The sequence below is a fragment of the Carassius gibelio genome, chromosome B16 (assembly GCF_023724105.1).
Source record: "Carassius gibelio isolate Cgi1373 ecotype wild population from Czech Republic chromosome B16, carGib1.2-hapl.c, whole genome shotgun sequence".
NCBI lineage: Eukaryota > Metazoa > Chordata > Actinopteri > Cypriniformes > Cyprinidae > Carassius > Carassius gibelio.
The window spans coordinates 28,359,281-28,381,059 of record NC_068411.1 but is presented as its reverse complement, the minus strand read 5'-3'; the positions used below and the strand labels follow the sequence as shown (position 1 = coordinate 28,381,059).

Sequence of the window (21,779 nt, the reverse complement as noted above, 5' to 3'; positions counted from 1 at the left end):
GATTATCAGAGGACATCAGCCTATTTTGGGAGAACATTCGCTGAAAACTGAAGCAATCAAAAAGTCATTACGAAACCAGTATCTGAGCATAAAATATGAACATTGAAGTGCTCATATTGTGATCTTTAGAGACACTCAGCATACCTTAAAATAATCTGAAATTATACAGGGGAAAAAAATTTGTTTAAATCTCACTCACCCACTAAAACTCTCAAACTACATTAGCATGGCATATTTAAATGTATTTATCATTTTCATTTATTTATTTTATTTATTTATTTTTTTGGTTGCACTATTGAATAATTTTAATTAAGTCGACTTGAAAAAGCTTAAACATCTTCAGACTGGTCTGACTCGGGTTGCTATGTCTCTTCTAACTGATCTGGCTTACAGTATTCATGTTAACAACATGCTAGTCACTTTGCTTATCGTGCTAACAACATGCTATAAACTTGTTAATGGCATGCTAGTGACTTGCTTATCATGATAATGACATGCTAGACACTTGGTAGTCATGCTGGCGACATGCTAGTCAGTGGTTAATCATGTTAACAACATGTTAATTACTTATCAAGATAACAACATGCTAGTAACTTACTAATCATGTTAGCAACATGCTAAAAACATGTAAAAAACATGCTAGTTACTTGTTAACCATGCTAATGACATGCTAGTTATGCTAGCAACATGTAAGTCACTTTCTAATAATGCTAACATGCCAGTCGCTAATAATGTTAGCAACATGCTAGAAACTTGTTAAAGACATGTTAATGACTTGCTAATCATTCTAATGACATGCTAGTCATGCTAGCAATATGCTGGTCACTTACTAGTCATGCTAGCAATATGCTGGTCACTTACTAGTCATGCTAGCAAACATGCTAGTCACTTGTGAATCAGCTAGCAACACGCTAAGGACATGCTAACAGCATGCTAATAACTTATTAGTCATGTTAGCAACAAGCTAGAAAAATGGTAATGACATCTAAGAAACATGCTAATGACATGCTAATCATGCTAGCAACATGCTAGTTACTTGCATGCTACTCATGCTGAAAACATGCTAGCGAAATGCTAGCAAATTGCAAATCATACTAACGACATGCTAGTCACTTGCTAATAATATATGTTGCTAGTTTAATATTTCTTATCTATTTATCTGTCTATTTTTTGATAGACTGCATTGCCTTCAAAACTGTAAAACTACTTCAAATAAGTTAAAACTGAAAACTCTCAAACCTGAAGCTTTTAAAATGAATTCAAAATGTATGTTTGCCTACAAACTTTACTATCTAGTTTAATTTTCTTTTTCTTTTTTCTTCTTTTCCACCCCAGTATATATTGTTTTAGATTTTAATAAAACAGTGCACAGTACTGCTTTCATGGTACTTTTATAGTGATTTCTCCTTTGCTGCATGGGCAGGAGCACCATGAACTCAGCAAAGTACTTCCTGTTATTTTCTATGGATGAAAAAAAATCCAGACTTGGACAGTTATCCGGGAGAGTAAACAATGGCAGAATTGTTAGCTGTTGGTGAACTATCACTTTAAATGCAACATTTTCAGCTGGGACAAAAATAGTTTTGCCGAGCACTCCGTGGCACATAAAAAGACTGTTACAACATAATTGGATTGTAACAGGAGAAAAGACCAAAAAAAAAAAAGCTCAGGGTGAAAGGTCATCTCACCTGTGAGGAACATCAGTAGATTCTGAAAAAACACTGATAAGACCATCAGAAATATTGACTCTTGTTTTATGTCATATCATGACCCATTATAATCCGATTCTACATGTGGAGGGAAGTTTCACCAGCAGTCTGGGAATAATTGGTCCCTGGAGAGATCACATCAGCCCCGCCTCTCTCTCTCTCTCTCTCTCTCTCTCTCTCTCTCTCTCTCTCTCTCTCTCTCTCTGTCCTGTCTAGAGCTCAACAGATGTAAGCAGCCCTGTCTTCTCTAACCTCTCAGCTCAAATATGGGACACTTCAAGACACGAGTATTGATCATCTCCTGCTTATTGTTTACGTGTTATGAAGCAGAAAAATTAAAAACCAGAGGTCTGCGCCAGAAGGATGTTGACTACATAGAGAAAGTAAGACTTAAAGTATTAATTGTTTTATTTTTGCCACTCTTACAAAACATGATTTTCAAAGGGCAATATAACTTACATATTTTTGTGTATTTATGTACTGTATTTATACCCAAAGGAAAGTTTATTTGCTCTGTAAACTAAATTATGTTTCACTTAATTGTTAAAATGTTTCTCGTAAAACTCCATTCATTGTTTACTTTGAAGAGTATAGAGCTAAAAATGAATGGGCATAGTGCCTCAGATTATCCTTGTGTGTGTGTGTGTGTGTGTGTTTTGAACATCTACAGGAGAAATGTGAGATTTTTGGGGGCTTTTATTTAAAGAGAAACCTCTTTGTTTCTCCAAAACAGTTATTAAAAAGGTCTCATCTGCTCTTTGCTTTTTCACATAGGAAGCTTGGTCCTCTGCAGAAGTTCTAGAAACTTGTGGTTCTATTTTGAACCGTCTGAAAGAGGTCATCAAATCAGATACTTCAGTTTAAAGTGTGCAGTATGAGTGACTATAAAATAATTGGCTATGCTGGCCGATTCTGTCTCTTCAAGAAATCAATACTGTAACTGTGATTTCCTGCAGACAGTGCAAGTTTTTTTCTTATTGACTAAAGCCTTTGCCAATATTGAACAATGCCAGATTCATTTTTGCAGATGCAAAAAGAATATGAGTCACAGGGACCAGTTAACCAAGCGGTAACAATGGATTGATTGCTAAAAAGGATGTGACAAAGCTGTTTAGACTCTGTTCAGAGCCCACTAAGAGTAAATAGTTTGCAGGAAACTAACCAGGATTGTGTTTCTATATTGGGAATAAAACTCTTTTATTAAAAGAGACTAAGACTAAGTAACTCTTTCTGAAATATGCACACTGTAGTGTGCTATTTTTCTGTATGCACAGAATACCTGGATGATACCAACAGTGTATGCTTTGCAGCATAGAATAATTATATACACTAAAAGTGTTTGACTTAATACAGTTCACCCAAAATGTAAAAATTTGCCGAAAACATACTCACCCTCTGGGCATCCAAGAAGCAGATGAGTTTGTTTCTTCATTGTAATGGATTTAGAGAACTTTAGCACTGCATCACTTGCTTGTCAATAGATCCCCATGCAGTGAATGGGTGCCGTCAGAATGAGAGTCCAAACATCTGATAAAAACATCACAATAATCCACAAGTAATCCCAACCCAACCGTAATCCACACCACTCCACTCCATTAATTAATGTCTTAAGAAAAAAATTATCAAGGCATTTTTAAATTTAAACTGACGCAAAACGATTACTTGTGGATTATTGTGATGTTTTTATCAGCTGTTTGGACTCTCATTCTGACGGCACCCATTCACTGCAGAGGATACATTGGTGAGCAAGTGATTTAATGCTACATTTCTCCAAATCTATTATTAAGAAGAAACAAACTCATCTACATCTTGGATGGCCTCAGGGTGAAAATAACATTTTTGGGTGATCTATTCCTTAACTTAACTTTAGCCGTCATTTTATAGTTTTGACTTTTTTTTTTATTGCAAAATAAACTTAAAAGATCACCAAAATATTACACATGTTTTTTTTTTAAGTATTTTTACAGTATGCAGTATGCTAGTATTCAAGTTCGAACGTCGTCTCTGTCTCTCGTCATCAAAGTCAATTGAATATACAGCTGCTGGCTGTTAAAAATTCCTCGCCTCATTTCATTCCTTGATTGCTTTGAAATCTCCCAAGGTCCAATTCAAGACAAATTTGATATTCATCTTTTGCATAATTTTATTCAACAATCTTGCCATTGCAACCATCTGCATTTTTATTAGTAATCCAAAGTTAACTTTGAATAGCCCAGACATAACCAACAATTTATGCGTGTCTGATATTCCAGTTTTCAAGCTACAGCAAGCCATAACAACTTAAAGTTATTCATTCTACGATGTGTAGAATCATGCTGCACTTTTAAGACTGTGTACAGATGTGATTGATCTTTATAAGGCCTGAAACATATTCAAGAATGTGAATGCCTAAACCTCTATAGATTCAAACGCTTAATTTCACTTTTTTTTGGTATGCCCAATCTGTCCAACCACAATTTGTAATGATGCAAGTATTGCATTCTCAGGGGTATGGCAGCCATTAGCACAATGGTGTGTGACTCTAGTGCCCCCTCGAGTACTGAAGTTCGTTAACGCCTCAATAATGCAAGGCCATATTCACAAGTCATTGCTTTTATTTTATTTTCAATTAGTTTTTTACTGCAAGTTCTTGGTCTCTTTGTGAATGATTTGTCAATGTACATTATTTCAATAGACTTTATTTTATTGTCTTCGCAATAATTTATCAAAATGTTACTGCTTGCTCTACCTCTAATATATATATATATATATATATATATATATATATATATATATATATATGTATGTATGTATGTATGTATGTATGTATGTATGTATATATATATATATATATATATATATATATATATATATATATATATATATATATATATATATATATATATATATATATATATATATATATTATTATGCCTCTTAATTGTTAAGCTTTTTCCATAGTGATACCACTTTATGATTTAAGCTTTCCTCCAACAGCATTTCATGTTGACTTTAACAATGATCAACAAGTGTGCAAAAAGCATTAATGTCTGTTTGTACAGTGTTTGTACAGTTTGTTTCTGTGTTATTTAGCTATTATTTATATACAGTACTATTACTGCGTTTATTAATTTTCTTAATTAGCTTTTATATATATTTTTTGTTTATATTTTAGGTATATTATTAGTAATTTTCTTATGTAACTTTATAGTCATTTTTTATTATTATTATTATATTTCAATATGATTGTACCTATCAATTCAGTTTTTTTTTTTTTTTTTTGATTAACAATAACAGCATGGCTTAGTTCACCCAAAAATTAAAATGTGCTTCACCCTCCGGCCAGCCAAGATGTAAATGCTTTTCATTTATACATTTTTTTTTTTTTTTTTTTTTGTTCATCAGAAAATATTTGGATAAATTTACCTTGCTCACCAAATGGAACCTCTGCAGTGAATGGGTGCCGTCAGAATGAGAATGCATTTAAATTAAAGCGTCTTGATGGATTTGTTTCTTACGAACACACAGCTTTTTACTTCACCAGATGTTAATTGACTGAAGAGTCAAGTGAATTACTTGTGTATCATTGTGATGTTTTTATCAGCTATTAGGATGCTCATTCTGACGGCACCCATTCACTACAAAGGATCCATTGGTGAGCAAGTGATAACCTATAATGCTAACTTTCTACAAATTTGTTTTAATTAATAAATAAACTTATCTATTATAATAAAGTTTTGAGAAATTCAAATCAAAGTTAATTAACTTTGCTTTCTAAATGACTTTAGTACAACTTTGTCCCACCAACATGGCCTAGCATAAACAACAAGGCACTAGCTTTATTTCTGGAAAGGTTCAGGCTACGACAAATTAGTTAAGATGTTTTATCACAAACTGTAGTAAATTAAATGAAATAAATCAAGGGCCCTATTAATCATGGACTGGGAAAAATGTCTTAGCTACTGGATAAGAGTTACTCTATCACCAAAAAAAAGTGTTTTATTGTAAATGGTTGTATCAGGTAAACATTCCAGTCGATTCATCATTGTAATGGAAAACAGGCTCTGTAATCCTTCTGAATTTGCTCGTGGTGGGTAGATTATATGGAGGGCGAGTTTCTCATTCAGACCAGTCGGGGAAGCATCACTAATGAACCTGGCAAGACAAGCCACTGAAGAACACGAGGCTGTGTGCATCGCATCGCAGGGCATTGTTTGCAGGACACTCAGGTGTGTTCTGTCAATAAAAAGCAGCGGAGCCAAACGCACTGAAGGCTTGAGCTCGGCCACGGCACTGCAAGCTTATAAATATGAATGCATTTCACTTCCTGGCTTGCCCACGGCCTGTATCGGGAAGATTTATCACCTATTCAAGGGCCCTTATTTCCACAGCTCTGTGCTCGCAGGCATGCTGATTAGAAGCTGAAGAGACTCAGGTGCTAAAGCCAGGCCTCCTGCGCTCAGAGCCGTGTATTGTTCGCGCAGACGAGGTTGGGTAACTGCGATGACATCGCTTCATATTCGATCCGGGCGCTCGGAAGCCGCTTTCATATTGAGATGTAAATGTTTGGTGTGTCGCTGCTTCGCTAATGCGCGCGCATTTGCACAAAACTCTAAATAGCCTATTATGCATGCGCCTGATCGGAGAGCCGCTGGTTGTTCCACCTGGCATTTTGGCGAAGTTTCTCATCCATCATTGTCGTTGGCATAAAGTCTACACCTCCTCAGTGAATGTTCATTAGAATGCAATTTTGCTCACACAGGCTGGGCAGCGTTAATACTTTGTTTTCACTAGTTCTGGTTGAAGATCAAATGCATGCATAACATAATGTCATATTTTGTGCATTTATTAAGGCTAATTTTAAGCTGTTAGTGCCATCTAGCCTCACCTACATCGTGTTTTAGTAGCCTATTATATACTATTGTGATATTTTAAATAAGCTTTTATTTTCATGTTGAATTTTAATTGTAATTTTATTAATGCTGTTTGCTTTTGAACTGTTTTCATTTTCTATTATAATTCTAATTTACTTTTTAGTTTTTAGTAATTTTTAGGACTCCAACTTAGACTTATTTTCATCAGTTAGATGCCAGTGCAAAAGTTTAATGTTTTTATTTCAGCTTTCTTTCAATTGTACTAGTTTTTAAAAAGCAAAATAAATAAAACAATAAATATAAACATAACATAGCATGGTTTGTTGCGGGGTGCTATTACTTCTCTAAATGATCAGACTTGCAGTTTTGTCTCGGGTTGTTTATTTAGCTAAGCCTACTTTTTGCTAAACTAAACTTGTAGTTCAGTTCTCTTGGTTCTTTTGCTCCAGACCACAAAAAGAAGAAAATTTAAGGCAAAATGTAGTCCTAGTGCGCTTAGCGTTTACATTTGTAATTTTTAGCGCTGAAAATAAATAGACTTTACAAAGTTCAATTTAATCAAACCAAACCTGGCGAGTGTAAACATACCCTAAAAACAAAGATTTTCGAAACTTTGAATCAATTGAACTAATTTCTTCGTGAGATGATCACTTTTCGAATCGTGAAGTGCTACTCGCTAGTGACAACTTCTGGTCAAAATTGTGTGAATTGAGCACAAACTAAGCTTGAACATCCATATAAATTGTGAATGTTTTATTGAAAGTATAATTAAATGCAATTAACAAATCTAAATACTATTTGTTTTTTTTATTTTTTTGTAGGGCATTTTTCTTGGTTAATCAGGTTAGCAAGAGACTAAGTATAGGCTAATTTTTCCTTTTATTATACAAATTTGTCATTACACATAACTATAAAGTTGATTTGCGATCAGGCAAAAACCACATAGTTCATGGGTTTGTAGAGATCTGCCCCTAGCAAACCTTTCTGATCGAATCTTCATTTACTGAAATCATGTAACTTCAGCAGTTTGATGCACGCTCCAAAACACAGCTTCGAAACAAACAATTCAAAGTTTCATGAATTCAGTTTTACAAAACTTTTTTTTTTTAACTTAAATGCTAAGTATTGATAGTTTTATAGGGCACCTATGTGATTTCTTTCCCAGCTATTTAACTTCCCAGACATAACTGACTGTGTTATTGTAACTTAGCATGGTATAGCATGGTATTTTCATCAGTAACCAGAGACCACACTATAAGAGCTCATTCCAGATGCATTATGCTGACTAGTGTTAGAAGAGATTGTTAATACCTCTTACAGGCACTTCAAGCTACAAAATATGCTGTTTAATATCAAGCCAAAAAGCTCCTGTTGAATCCTGTATGTTTCCAGTATTCCAGCTGCCTCCAGGGTCCAGCAGGCACCCCGGGAAGGGAGGGAAATCCAGGAGTGAATGGAATTCCAGGTACTCCTGGTCTACCGGGCCGAGATGGTGCAAAAGGAGAGAAGGGTGAGTGTGTGACGGAGAGGTTTGAAGAGCCGTGGAAACCCAACTACAAGCAGTGTGCCTGGAACGCTCTCAACTACGGCATTGACCTGGGCAAAATTACAGTAAGAGGTCACAATGATGATTAATAATTCATTTAAAGCATTTGTGTCAAAAAGACCAGTGCAATATTAATCTAGTTTTATTTATATCCTTTTTTTTTCTTTTAGTTTTAGCAATTTTGTTGGTGCTTTTGTAATTTTTATTATAATTTTTTTTAATTGCTATAATAATAATAATAATTATTATTATTTTAAGATCTAGTTTTTGTGCAATTTAGGTTTTAGAGTTATTTTATTGCTATACTTAAACATATTTTGTTGAACTGACAAAGCAATATATCTGGATTTTAAAGTTTAGGAAGTTAAAATTTGAATTAGCTTTATTTCAATTGTAGATAAAGACTTTTAGTTTTAGTCAACAATAAAAACACTGGTACACTGTAAAAAATATTATAAAAAGTTGAAACAAAACAAAGATTATTGGAGTATGTTTTACATTTATGTCTTTGTATTTAAAAATTTCATGTTCATTCAATGTGTAATTTGCTGTGTCTTCATAATTATTTGTGAAATGTACTAGCAGGGTTTTTTTTTTTTTTACAATGGTACTTTTGTTCATTGTCTTTAATTGCTGACCTACTTAAAAAGGGTAAATAATGGTTGTTATGTGAGCACTGACGATAGCAATGTGCTGCTGAAACATTTACTCGGGTTTGTCTGTTTTAATTCACATGCTCTTTGCACTATGCAATCTATAAAATAAAAAATGTTTTTGTAGACTTTTCAGTCTTGAGTAGATCAGTGTGCAGTTAGTCACCCTCTTGCTCACTTCTTTCATAATTTTTTTTTAGTATTTGCATGTTTTTTTTCTATTGATCAAATTAAAATAGTTAAAAATTCGAATTTTCATTATTGATTTACCAAAATTTTAATTAGTAAATAAATGTAATTATTTATTATTAGTATTAATAATAATAAATAAAGAAATAATGTCAAATCTAAACATTTTCTGAACTCTAGACTATTTTCTTTGCCAAAATTGTAAGTGCATTTTCTATAAAATGGTTTTAGTAATTATCATAATGTATGGGAAAGTCATAAAAAGTGTGGAACCCACTTCGTAATCATTTAGTACAAGAAAAATAAATAAATAAATACTGTACTTATACAGTCACCATATTCCGTACTTCCACAGTATTTTTGGGTTTATTTGCTTCTTTCAAGCAGGTGTGTAGTAAAGCAGACGTCAGACTCATCAGCTCTTCCTGTGTTCCTGTCCTCAGGAGTGTACGTTCACTAAGAAGCATGCAGACAGTGCTCTCCGTGTGCTGTTCAGCGGCTCACTCAGACTGAAGTGTAAGACAGCTTGTTGCCAGCGCTGGTACTTCACTTTTAATGGGGCAGAATGTGCTTCTCCGCTGTCTATAGAGTCCATCATTTACCTGGACCAGGGAAGTCCAGAATTCAACTCCACCATCAACATACACAGAACCACGTCAGGTAAGGGCCAAGAAACCGCTTGCTTGGACACTGACTTCTGAACTGTAAATCTGAGGTGTGAGATTTGCCAAAAACAATTCCTTACAATTTGCCACAGCTCATGTATGTCAGTGCTGAAAATCCAGTTTGAAATGGAGATCTTTAAAATACGTGTTTGCAAGATTTGTAATATTCTATAAGAAAAAATGTGTTTTAGTTGGAAAAGGAGAGATTTACTTACAGAGTTCTGCCAAAAGAATGATTGTCTTTTTGACATAATTTTGAGTAATGCATAATTTGAAAATATATATTTTTTTAATTATTTGTTTGTTTCTTTGTTTAATAACTAAGTAGTTGTTGACAATATCTATCTATCTATCTATCTATCTATCTATCTATCTATCTATCTATCTATCTATTATACAGTATTTTATTATATGAATATTATTTATATTCATTTTTAAACAACTTGTAAATCAATAAATTCTTAAAGATTCAGTATAACAATGTTGTAATATTATATTAATAATTCAATCATTATAAATAATTAAAAAAATATTATTTTAGCAAAGTCTCTCTCTCTCTCTATATATAAAAATTAAACGTATAATAATAAGCATTTGCTCATTTTTACAGAATTAGCCTTTTTCAGCATGACACAGGATATTTGGAGTTTAGGTTTATTTTGTGATGATGACTGTCTGTCCATTATGTCTTTCATATGTTAATGAGGAGTACACGAGACAGGCTTGTGTAGAATGAGCCATGCTGTCTTTCCCTCAGTACTGACCTGTAATATAAAGTCTAACCCCTTGGTCCATTAACAGTGATGCATGATAAATAAAACACTCAATGAAAGCCTTTTATGGCTCTTGTGCTACAGGGCAAGTCTTCGAAAAGCTCTCCGCTCTAAACACTGCAAATTGTTCGGTGTGGATTAATTACAGCAGATAAGGGTGTCTCTGAATTTCTCATTCCCCCTCAGGGTGCAATAAAACATGTCTGTTTATCTCTGCTTTTGGAATGTTTTTTTTTTACCTGAAGCCTTGAGATGGTCATCTGAGAACCAGAGCAGAGTTATCAGATGGACAGACTGACTGACACGCCGTCTGTTTGTTTCAGTTGAAGGTTTATGTGAAGGATTGCGGAAAGGCCTGGTGGATGTTGCGATCTGGGTGGGAACCTGCGGAGACTATCCACACGGAGACGCTTCCACCGGCTGGAATTCTGTTTCCCGCGTGATCATAGAAGAGCTTCCTCTGAGCAGCTGAGTCCAGAAACGTCCAAGCACTTACTGTCCTATGACATTCTGAACTGCTTACTACACTCTTCTAAAGGTTCTTTATTGGCTTTGACGGTTCCATGGAACCTTTTAATTCCACAAAATGTTCTTTAAAGTTCCAAAAAGGTGGTTTTTCACAGTGATGTCATAGAACCATCATCTTTGGTTCCTTAGTTCTCAAAATAATCTTTTTTTCTTAGTGTGCTGAACATTTGTATCATCTAAAGCAGGGGTCTTCAAACAGTCTGGTTCATAAAGTCAATGGCAGCACCATTTTACAGTTACAGTTTCACTGTTTCCGCAGTATAAAGTGAGCAAAACAACAGATCTGTGCACACCACCACGCTCAGGTCATTACTGTATATCTTTATTTAGAACCATTCAAACCATTTTCAGAGACATAAATCTCTAGATCTACAGATGATGAGGTTATTTTTACTTTATTGGTATCAATAGTTTCACAAAGAATCTTTACCATCCATGGATCCTTTTCGTTTCACAAAAGGTTCTTTAGATTATTAAAACGTTCTTCACACTCAGAAAAAAACATGGTTCTTTTAAGAACTGTTCACTCCTTGGGAAGCTTTTGGGAAAAAGAAAAGACTTTTGGAATCTCTACTTCCTTCAACCCTTGATTTATTTCTAAGAAGTACTTCTGCAGCATTTGTTTGCAGATGCCACTTGGTTTGATATTTTGTGACGTTATATTTAAGTTGAACAGCTCTCTCTTGAGTTCTGCCTCTACAAGCAAGGGCTGAAACAATCACATAACCTTGGATAGTAGTGACAGACTCTTAAAACAAACTACAGCAAAAGAAAGTTTGTAAGTAATTATGTTTAACAATTCGAGTCTGGACAGCTTCTGTAAAAACTCTGAATACATTTTATTGGCTAACTTTTAAATGTCAATAAAGTTTTTTAAAGAACTCCTAACTTGGGTTCATGTTCTTCAAAGAGCGTCGAGTATTAACCTATGAGCGTAACCAATTTTAAGGCCATGAATTTGAGCTCATTAACACAAATGTCAGCAATGAGCCTGAAATGTCAGATTCAGGAAATCTGTGTGTGCTTGTGATTGGAGGAAAAAAGCCTGAGGTTTGAACAGGACACAGCAGCAATCAACATGGATCTAAACATGAAGTAGACTTATACACATAAAACAGTTTTACCATTGATTTCCCCTGATGACTTACGATTAAGGCTGGGCAATATAGCTAAAAACAAAAACAAATGGTGTCATTATTTTTCTAACAATATTTGAAATACAGATCTCAAAATGTATACATTTGGTATGAAACGGCAGAAAAGACATTTCTAATGTTACAGTAGATTCCTATTTCAAGAAATGCTGTTACTTTGATCTTTCTATTAATCAAAGAATCCTGAAAAAAAACACAGTTTTAACATTGATAATTAATGCAAATCAACATTATTACAATGTTTTCTGAAGGATCATGTGAAACTGAAGACTGGAGTAATGATGCCGAAAATTCAGCTTTGCATCACAGGAATAAATTACATTTTTAAATATATTCAAATAATAAACAGTCATTTTAAATTTTAATAATATTCCCCAAAAATTATGATTTTTAATCAAATAAAGCAGCCTCTTATGGCTAGCATAAATTTTTTTTAAAAAACAATTTAAATTTTAAATTAAAAAAATTCTTTTCAAAATTCATACCAACTAAAACGTTGCCACACGTATGGATAAAAAAAATTTTGTGTACTGAATCGTGAAGTTAAAAAGCACATTAAAATGGTTTCAATATTCACAATGTTGCTTTATTTTATATTACCAGTGAATTAACAAATATGGATATTTCATATACTGCCCAGCCCTAGTTACATAATTTATCTTAAGATCTTGATTAAAGGTTAAAACCTTGTTTGTATGTATGATTTTTAATTAGACAAACAGAAATTAACAGCCTGCATGTGAACATAATTAACAGCCACTTAAAAATGGTCACATAATGTATATCCCTCATGTCCATATTCACCATAATGTCACCAGTGTTCAAGAAAAAAAACAGTATCAGACGTGATTCTGTTAGACACTTTGAACTCTGTAACATTATGCATTTCAGTTCTCCAGAGAAGACCAGGATGTATTATTTCTCTCTATTCACATCCCGGACTCCTCCACTGGCATTAAACACTGTCGCTGATGGGACGTCCCATCCCAGGCTGCTCTGCTCCCTGCAGGACGGCTCCACTGCACTCACTCCTGTTCTCAGTTCACTTGTCCTGGTCCAGGAGGAAGCTGGAAACATTCTCATAGACCACGAAGGTAATGCAGCAGGCCGGAGTGACTCGGATCAGATTGGGCACCATGCCTTTGTAAAATCCCAAGAGACCCTCGTTTCTGGTCAAACACCAGGAGATAGACAAAAGATCACAGCACCTTTTACCATCTGCATAAACTGCTTAGACTAGCCTTAAAATTGACCACCACTGGTTATAACTTTTTAAAGCCAGATGCATAAAAAGGTAAAGTGATTAAAGGTAAAGCAAGACTGATTACCACTTGGCTAACTGTAAGTGATCAAACTAGTTCTTGACATAGTGGCTATGTTTATGCAACTCAACTCAGAAAATTGATGCTAAAATTCATCACATGTATCAGTTTGCAACTAAGTATGCTCATATCAACCTGTTACGGGTTCTCTAGCTGTTTTTAATATTTTCTAAAGAATGTTATGATTTTAGATCATTTTCTAGTAACAAGTATTAGGTATTTAGGTTTATTAAGATTTTTACTAATAAAGAAATTAAACAAAAGTGACAGTAAATACTATTATATTACAAAAATAATATTGCAAAATATTACAAAAAGTTTGTATGTGATTGATATTATAATATTATAATTACACAACATATTTATATTTTAAATGAATTTATATTTATATTAAATTATTAACATTTATACAAAAAAAATTAAGCAACTGTTTTGAACATTGATAATAATATATTAATTAATAAAATTAAAAAGTTTTATGACGAATCATGTGACACTGAAGACTGGAGTAATAATGATGAAAAATTCTGCATTGTATCACAGAAATAAATTACATTTAATTATCAAAAACATATTAAAATCTAAAAATATATTCAAATAGAAAACAATTATTTTAAATTGTAATAATATGAAAATTTTTACTGTGTTTTTAAATTAAAATAAATGCAGCCTTGGTGAGCACTAAAAAGAGACTTACACTAAAAAGCTTTTGAACCGTAGTGTATAATAAATAGTTTAACGCAGTTCAAATTAAGTCTATAGGGTATTCAGGAGGGTTTGATAGCATAAAGGTCAAGTTTGTCTTTGTTTTTGTTATTTAGATCCCCAACATTTGGTTTGCTAATGTGCTTGTTTTTGATTAGCAAGTATGTAAATCTCATGCTTACCTAAACGTTCTGCGGATGACATCTACCACTCCATCATACGTGTTGTGCTGATCTTGCAGACGGGCTCGGACCACCTGATACGGGTACGTCGTAGCCACTGCGAATATTTTGGACAAAGCTGCCATGGTAATGTATTCTAATGCATTCTAGAAAGCAAATAGAGCACAAAATGCACCGTGAGTTTCAACAAACTGCATTAATGAACCGACAAAAGTGGCTGTTTAGCATAATACCACTGTGTAAAGTGATGCCGAAATCTATTTGGACACCTAAAATTAAACATGCAAGGTCAAGTGACGACAAGATTGCTGTTTTGAAATGTTTATTGTAGCGTAATGTAATGTTTCCCATTTTAATGCAGGAAGCAAAACATTCAGTTCCTTTTATAAACCATGCGTCTAAAGTGTGTCTTGCTCATACTAACCAGTTTAGCATCTGATTGCATCTTTCTGTATTTGTTATAATCTCTCTTCAGCTCTTCATATGCCATGAACTGCAGTGCACCATGGGAGGTTCCAAACAATCCCGGGACAAACCCCTAGGGATCATAACACTTAACTCAGCTAGATGAAATAAATAAAAAAACAAACAAACAAACAAACCCCACAGCATGCAACTGACACACAATCACAAATATTCAGATGCACACTCCATATTTCCTTATACAAGTGCTCCTCCTAGTGGAACAAAGGGAGTTTCATCAACTTTTCCTAGTAAAAGGAAACGATCCATCCAGCGACTGCACAAAACGACCTGTACACTGCCATAGAAACTCTTTTTTACCCGATAGAGTCCTGCGATCCCTTCATGGTGGTAGATTTTCACAAGAGCATCCATCATCCCCTTGTACTGCTTCTTAGATGGATCTGCGCTGTACTGCAGAACCAGGCGAGTTTTGGTGACCCAGATCGGATTAGTCAGGCAAAGCGTCATCGCCCCTAAAAAACAGTGAAACTGAATATAAAGTAAATGAACGGCAGCTGTTGTAAAACCAAGATCCACATGAAAAGAGTCATTACTGGACCTAAATGGCTCACGCTGGGTCATTTCAAGTAAAGGATGTACCTCTTTCAATTAGAGAAGCCCATGACACACACACACACACACACACACTCTTCAACATGAGCTCTTTGCTGGAAGTTTAGATTATACACAAAGCAATTTACATTGCGTTTAATGTCACAAAAAGCTTTTTATGATATTAATGGACAAATCGTGACTTAGCCGGTGGTCATTTAATGTAAAATGACTGCTGGTCTAGTGATAGATTGCTCTGCTAATGATTATACTGTACCCAGTCGGCTATAAAAAATAAGGGTTTGTTTAATTTTAGCAATCTTATGCGCATCTGATTTGGGGTCTTTGTGGTAGGTGTATATATACATACATTTAATATACACACATACGTACATGTATATAGATATATATACAAATACACACACACACACACACACACATATATATATATATATATATATATATATATATATATATATATGTATATATAAAATGAGAAAAAATATATAATTTGATAAAAGCATAAACAACAACAGAAATGTAGTTTACTTTTTATGGTAGTTATTTAATTCTGATAGCATTTTTATTTTAGGACAAATATTCAAGCCATGTTTAGATCACGGCCCACCAGCAGAGCAGCACTGATCTACAGCGCTCGAGAGATGATGTGTTTCAGACTTAAAAACAAGCGATCAATACCTGGGCTATGCCTCATTCGTTATGCTCCAGTTTATCTGTCAGCACTGATTAGAAAGGCATGTGTTGAAATTCACTTTGTCAGCGTCTTTATCATTTTGACTGATGATGGGAGAAAATAAATGAGGAATACACAGGAAAACAAGAGGAGTACTCATCCTTCGTATTTTAAGTGAAGGTGAGATCTTGTATGAGTAAAAACACTCAAGAATTATTTTTTTAAAAAGTTGTTACAACTACATGCATTCATTTCATTTCATATGCTACCCATATTTCAACTCAATCTCACATATAATTGTTTTTATTTCCTTCCTTTTTATTTCATTTTGAGTTGAAGCCTATTTCAGACAAAATTTGATATAAATATTTTATTAATGTTCTTTATTATTTTTATTACTTTTTTTGTTTTTGTGAAAACGGGCAGAAGAAATGACTAAACTATTGTTTTCATGCTAAATAAAACCCTTAACTATCATAAAATATCCCTCATTTTATATAAGCAAGATATAATGTATTTAAAATAATAATATTTCTTGGTTGTGATTTTGGGGTGAAAATTGAATATTATATATATATAATCTGTGGTGATTCTGACCTGCTCCGGCTGCTGACAGCAGATGTTCAGTGGCACTTAGCTCTGTTTGTCTGCCTTCTTTGTTGTAAGCTTTGATTGCATTGTAACTACGAATCAAAAAGAAGTTATATTAATTGAGAGAGATTTATATCTAACATTATACGTATTAATCTGTGGTAAGCAGAATAACAGACTCTGGACTGCTAAATAACTGAAAAGTAAAGCATGCATTATTTTCACAAATTCACAGCTCCTTACATAATAAAAAAATATGTAGCATACAGGATGCATTAAGTCAAGTCTCCCTTTATTTACATAGTGCTTTAAACTAAAAAGATTGTGCCAAAGCAACTGGAAAACATTGTGTCAATAATGCAAAATGACAGTTAAACTGTGCTTATCACAGATTGATACATACAAGAAAAAGTATAGCCCCCATGATGCTCCAGCACCCCAGATATTTGGGGTGACACCTTGATATAGGCCCCGGAGACCCTCCTGCTGCCAGATGCTTTTCATGCAGTGCAGAATTCCACTGTACTTCGGTCTCACGTCCAAACCATCACTCACTGCAATACAGTAAAGAGTGAAACATGAGCCTGCCCTACTCACGCCACACATACAGTATCAGCAATGCATGCTTGTGTTAGAGCAAACTCTCTCATATACAGTATATAGATTACAGAAAATCTGTAAAACTAATAGATTTATTATTAATCAATTTAATTGATTTACTTGAAATCATAAATTGAAACTGATTTGGTAATAGACTACTTATTTTATTTTTTATCAAGATATTTCTTAAAATATTTTTAAATAAAAATAATATTAAAATACAATACAATTACAATATTTATAAAAAATATAATCAAACAGTTTATTAAAGTAGTCATCAAGATCTTGACGTGTACATATATTTATTTTGGGACTAATCACATCATAACATTTTCGTGTAAAGTTTATTGATGAATTGATGAGATCATGACAGTTGACATATTAATATATTGCAATATATATTCAAATCATATAATTTGTAGTATTATTCATCCAGTCAATGATGTGGGTCAGTATTTTTTCTATGTAGTGTCCTACATTTTTTTATAAAAATTAAAAGTTAATTATTAAACATTACTATAACTTTTAACTTAGAAAATCCCACCACATTATATGTATTTTTAATTAAATAAAAATAAAAAATAATTATAATAATTATATATCATTTTTTTTATGTAAAATCATTTTCTATTTCTAAGTGTTTTAAAATAATTTTCCATTTTTTTAATTGCTTGTTTTATTCTTGTTATTATTTTTCTTCATGATTATTTTACTTTCTTTTATGTAAAGCACTTTGAATTACTATTGTGTACGAAATGTGCTATATAAATAAACTTGCCTTGCCTATAAAAATGAATTAAACTAGACGTATATTTGTTGGCATATTTTCATATAATTATTTCGGGGCTAATCACACCATAATATTTTTTCAAACCGTTTATTAATAAATAAGATAATGACAGCAATCAAATCTTAACATATTTTCATCTGCATCTGTTTATGACATACAACGTCCTATTAATAACAATTACTAATGTTTTTCCTATATACAGTACTTAAATTGTTTTATCAAAATAAAAAAGTGAATAACTAAATAATATTATTAGCCAGATCTATTGACCTCAAATGATATAATCACCAAGTACGTTTAATGACATACTGGTTCTGGTTTTACACATACCTGCAAACCTAATTTTGACCAGGTCCAGAGGATGCAGCACTAGTGTGGACACCACTCCTCCACTGAGTCCTGCTATTAGATTCTCGATCTTCACATGACTGAAGAGTCTCTGCAGGCTGCTGGTGAGGGTCAGGGGGACAGGGGAGCCCTGGCTGGGGCTCATGACTGCTCCCTACTGCAGGTCAACACACTAAACCACCTACTTTAACATTGGCCCAGTCTAAACATTTAGACCGGTAAAGACCTTTCTGGGATTTGTTATTTCAGTAAGAATTAACTGTGTGCATGGCCTTACCAATTAATGTAAGACTATTCCCAGTGACAGACAGCAGTTATGATTCGCACACGGTGTTTTACGCAACACATGCTGCGCATGCGTACCACTGCGATTTCAAAATAAGAGTCTTAAACGCCTACCATGACGAAATATATTAGCGGAAATTAGAAAATAATAAATAACCAGTTTAATTTAAAATAAGAAACAGACCCAGATTAAAAGAATTCGCAGTCGACAACAGTTTTTTCTTCATTTTCATTTTGTATATTATTATAAATATTATGTAATATAATGATATTCTCAAATAGTGTCATGACGAAACTTATTATTAGAATAATATGGTACTGAGAAACGACTCTCTTGTTTCATCTCTTAGTCTTACAAAGAACAAAAAGAGTAGCAAGTTTTTAATGTATTATGACAACATTTCCAAAAGAATGTAAGTTTATTTTTGCACTTTTATGTATCAATAATACTATAATTGTATATGCAAATCCAGAATGTCTATTTTTATTTTATGTATGCTTCTAATTGGAGTGTATTTATATCTCGCTTCACTGTGTTTTTGTATATTTGTACAAGATTTTTCTTGCAATATATATATATATATATATATATATATATATATATATATATATATATATATATATATATATATATATATATATATATATATGGTACTGAGAAACATTAAAAGGCATACATTTTAGAAGATTTATTGTTTATGAGAAATGTTATTTTTTCATTCATTAGATGACAATTTTAGAATTCAAAAATTTCAAAGCACTCAGTCTAAAGCTAAACACAATTGCACAGAGCATCAATTTTACATACAAAAATTCGAAATAAAGAATGATAAACGGTAATAAACGGTTGCATGTTTAATAATGTATAATTACTTTTTGCTTTCAATAAAATAAAAAAATAAAAAAACTGAACACAACTAAAAGTAAGACCAGTTTGCAAATAGTACAATGCTACTTTCATACATTTATATTACAAATAAATAACAATACATAATACATTAACCACAACAACAACAACAACAACAATAATAATAATAATAATAATAATAATAATAATAATAATAATAATAATAATAATAATAATAATAATAATAATAATAATATAATTAGTCAAATTTGTAAAACCAAAACAAGAGTTTAATTGGTGGCACTTTTATTGTGTAAGTACTGAAAGTATGTAGGTCAAAGCTTACCCGCAGTCTTCAGACCAGAAAGATCTCTTAATGCTGAACATTTCAGAAATAATATATTGGGGTGATTACGGAAAAATATTTCAATTGTTTGTCTCTCTTTCTGATATGCTCCTGGGAGGTGTGCGTGCGTTCGTACTTAATATCGCGAGATTTATTGATTTGCCTGGCAATTCACCAAAGTTGAGTCACGTACTTTGCGTAATATTTCTCCGTTCATGTGAATGAGTGTTACGCCGCTGACGTATCTGAGTTTTGCGGAAGTGGTATCAAGGGGAATGTAGGGCTGCCAAAGAACGATCGGTTTCCAAAGCTGCACTTGAACATTAATATTATGGGTAAGTTCCGCTCACTTTTACGATATACCATACACCAAACATCGGCGTTTGAGTCTCGGTAACGTTTACGCGGCTTTTGGGTCTAGTCGAAGCATTTCGGTGGTTTAAATCGACGCCCGCTAATGTTTTTACTGTAATGTAGGTTAGTGATAGCGCGCGAGGCATTTCCTGTCAGTTTTTTTCCTCTCGCGAATCATTGAAGAGCGAAAAACGGATTTCGTTCGCTAGAATTTAATCAATATTAACCAAATAACGTTACACTCCTCTTTAAACGTCTTTTTTCTTAATTGCTAAATATAACGGCACATAATTTGCATTAATACTCATTTTTAGAGCACAAGCTAATGCAGGTTAGCAGCTAACAATCACACAGTTGCTAGAATAATGCAGCAATTTCATTTCTACATTTTGCTTGCATATTAAATATTTCAACAGTTTTGGAGTTTCATTTAAATATGTCCTGCGATGTCTATGAGATGTTGTTTAGGTGGATACTAGACAGAAAGAAAAACGCTGATAGGTTTGAAAACAAATCCATGAAAAAAAAAATCAATGTTGTTTTGCAGATTGTTTTTAGGATTGACATAATAATCTTATCTATAAGCATTTTACAATGAATTGGTCGTTTTTATCAATGCAAATATCATCATTACTTGCTAATGTGTGGATTGAGAGACAGCTGATGCTATGCAAAACCACAAATATATATTTAAAGCTATTTATTAATGGTTTGGTGAATAAAGGCAGATAGAAGTGTTTTAAAATGTAATTTCCTTTAGTTAATTCCTTCACATTGAACCAGATGCAGTATGTCATTCAGGCATGCTCTAAAACTGCGGTCAGGCTCTCACATCCTGTAGACAGATCTGTTTTAACAACTAAATTCTTCACCTGGTGTGACCCTGGGTTTGTGTATTTTACTTTCAACTGTGTGGCTTTAATATTTGACTTTTTATTAGTGTTGCTTCTCATCTGTTTGGCTACTTATTGCATTTTCTTCTGACCACTGAGTGCCTGAGGTTTGTGTATATTGCTCAGACTAATCATGAGATTTATTGTTAACCCAAGTTATCGTGCAGAATAAATTATGCTGGTGACATTAAAGGATGCAGCTGAGTGTAACCAAACATTTTTGGTTTGTGACCTCTAATTGTGCGTTAAAGCATCTCATATTCGGCAATCTGCACCTCTTGTAGTACCACACATTAATCAGCACGATATGGTCGCACATTTTAAAACCATCTTCACACTTGTGTGGTTTATGTACAAAATATTGCTTTTGTTTGACTTTCCAGTAATTCAACTGCCAGGCCATTATCAGAAACCCTAATCGTTTCACATTTAGCTGTCATTTTATGATTCATGCATGCAGTTTTAGTCCGGGTTTGCGTACACCTACTCATTCTTTATTATTTCTGTTTAGCACATTTTAGTCATCAGTGGGAATTATGTATTGACCAAAAATATTGGGCAAATCAAAGCTATTTGAGCTCCTTCAGTGTAGCCTAAATCTAATCTAAATCTCATAAATAACTGAATTCATATTTAGGTACAGCTGTCTGTAAAACTAATTTAATGCATATGTTTTTAGATGAAAATGGTTTTATGATCATGAGAAATGTAAACAAAGTTCATTATGTCACTACA

The 21,779-nt window shown here is 33.3% G+C and overlaps 2 protein-coding genes across 3 annotated transcripts; one reads left to right on the top strand and one right to left on the bottom strand.

Moving 5' to 3' along the window:
* Positions 1 to 1,925: 1,925 nt before the first annotated feature.
* On the top strand, positions 1,926 to 11,453 carry LOC127974307 (collagen triple helix repeat-containing protein 1). Its single transcript, XM_052577489.1, has 4 exons — positions 1,926 to 2,092; positions 7,955 to 8,173; positions 9,394 to 9,610; positions 10,712 to 11,453. The coding sequence occupies exons 1-4, from the start codon at positions 1,976 to 1,978 to the stop codon at positions 10,858 to 10,860; spliced, it is 702 nt and encodes a 233-aa protein (XP_052433449.1). The 5' UTR covers positions 1,926 to 1,975; the 3' UTR covers positions 10,861 to 11,453.
* Positions 11,454 to 12,634: 1,181 nt separating this feature from the next.
* Positions 12,635 to 18,739, bottom strand: LOC127974306 (mitochondrial folate transporter/carrier). Of its 2 annotated transcripts, none has more exons than XM_052577488.1 (7): positions 18,302 to 18,739; positions 16,985 to 17,135; positions 16,588 to 16,673; positions 15,063 to 15,217; positions 14,704 to 14,817; positions 14,280 to 14,425; positions 12,635 to 13,210 (listed from the first exon to the last, which is right to left on the bottom strand). In XM_052577488.1, the coding sequence occupies exons 1-7, from the start codon at positions 18,462 to 18,464 to the stop codon at positions 13,150 to 13,152; spliced, it is 876 nt and encodes a 291-aa protein (XP_052433448.1). In that variant the 5' UTR covers positions 18,465 to 18,739; the 3' UTR covers positions 12,635 to 13,149. The 2 variants fall into 2 exon arrangements, with proteins under 2 accessions (XP_052433448.1, XP_052433447.1); XM_052577487.1 differs by having other exon boundaries at positions 12,635 to 13,239; positions 18,302 to 18,706.
* Between the last annotated feature and the right edge of the window lie 3,040 nt (positions 18,740 to 21,779).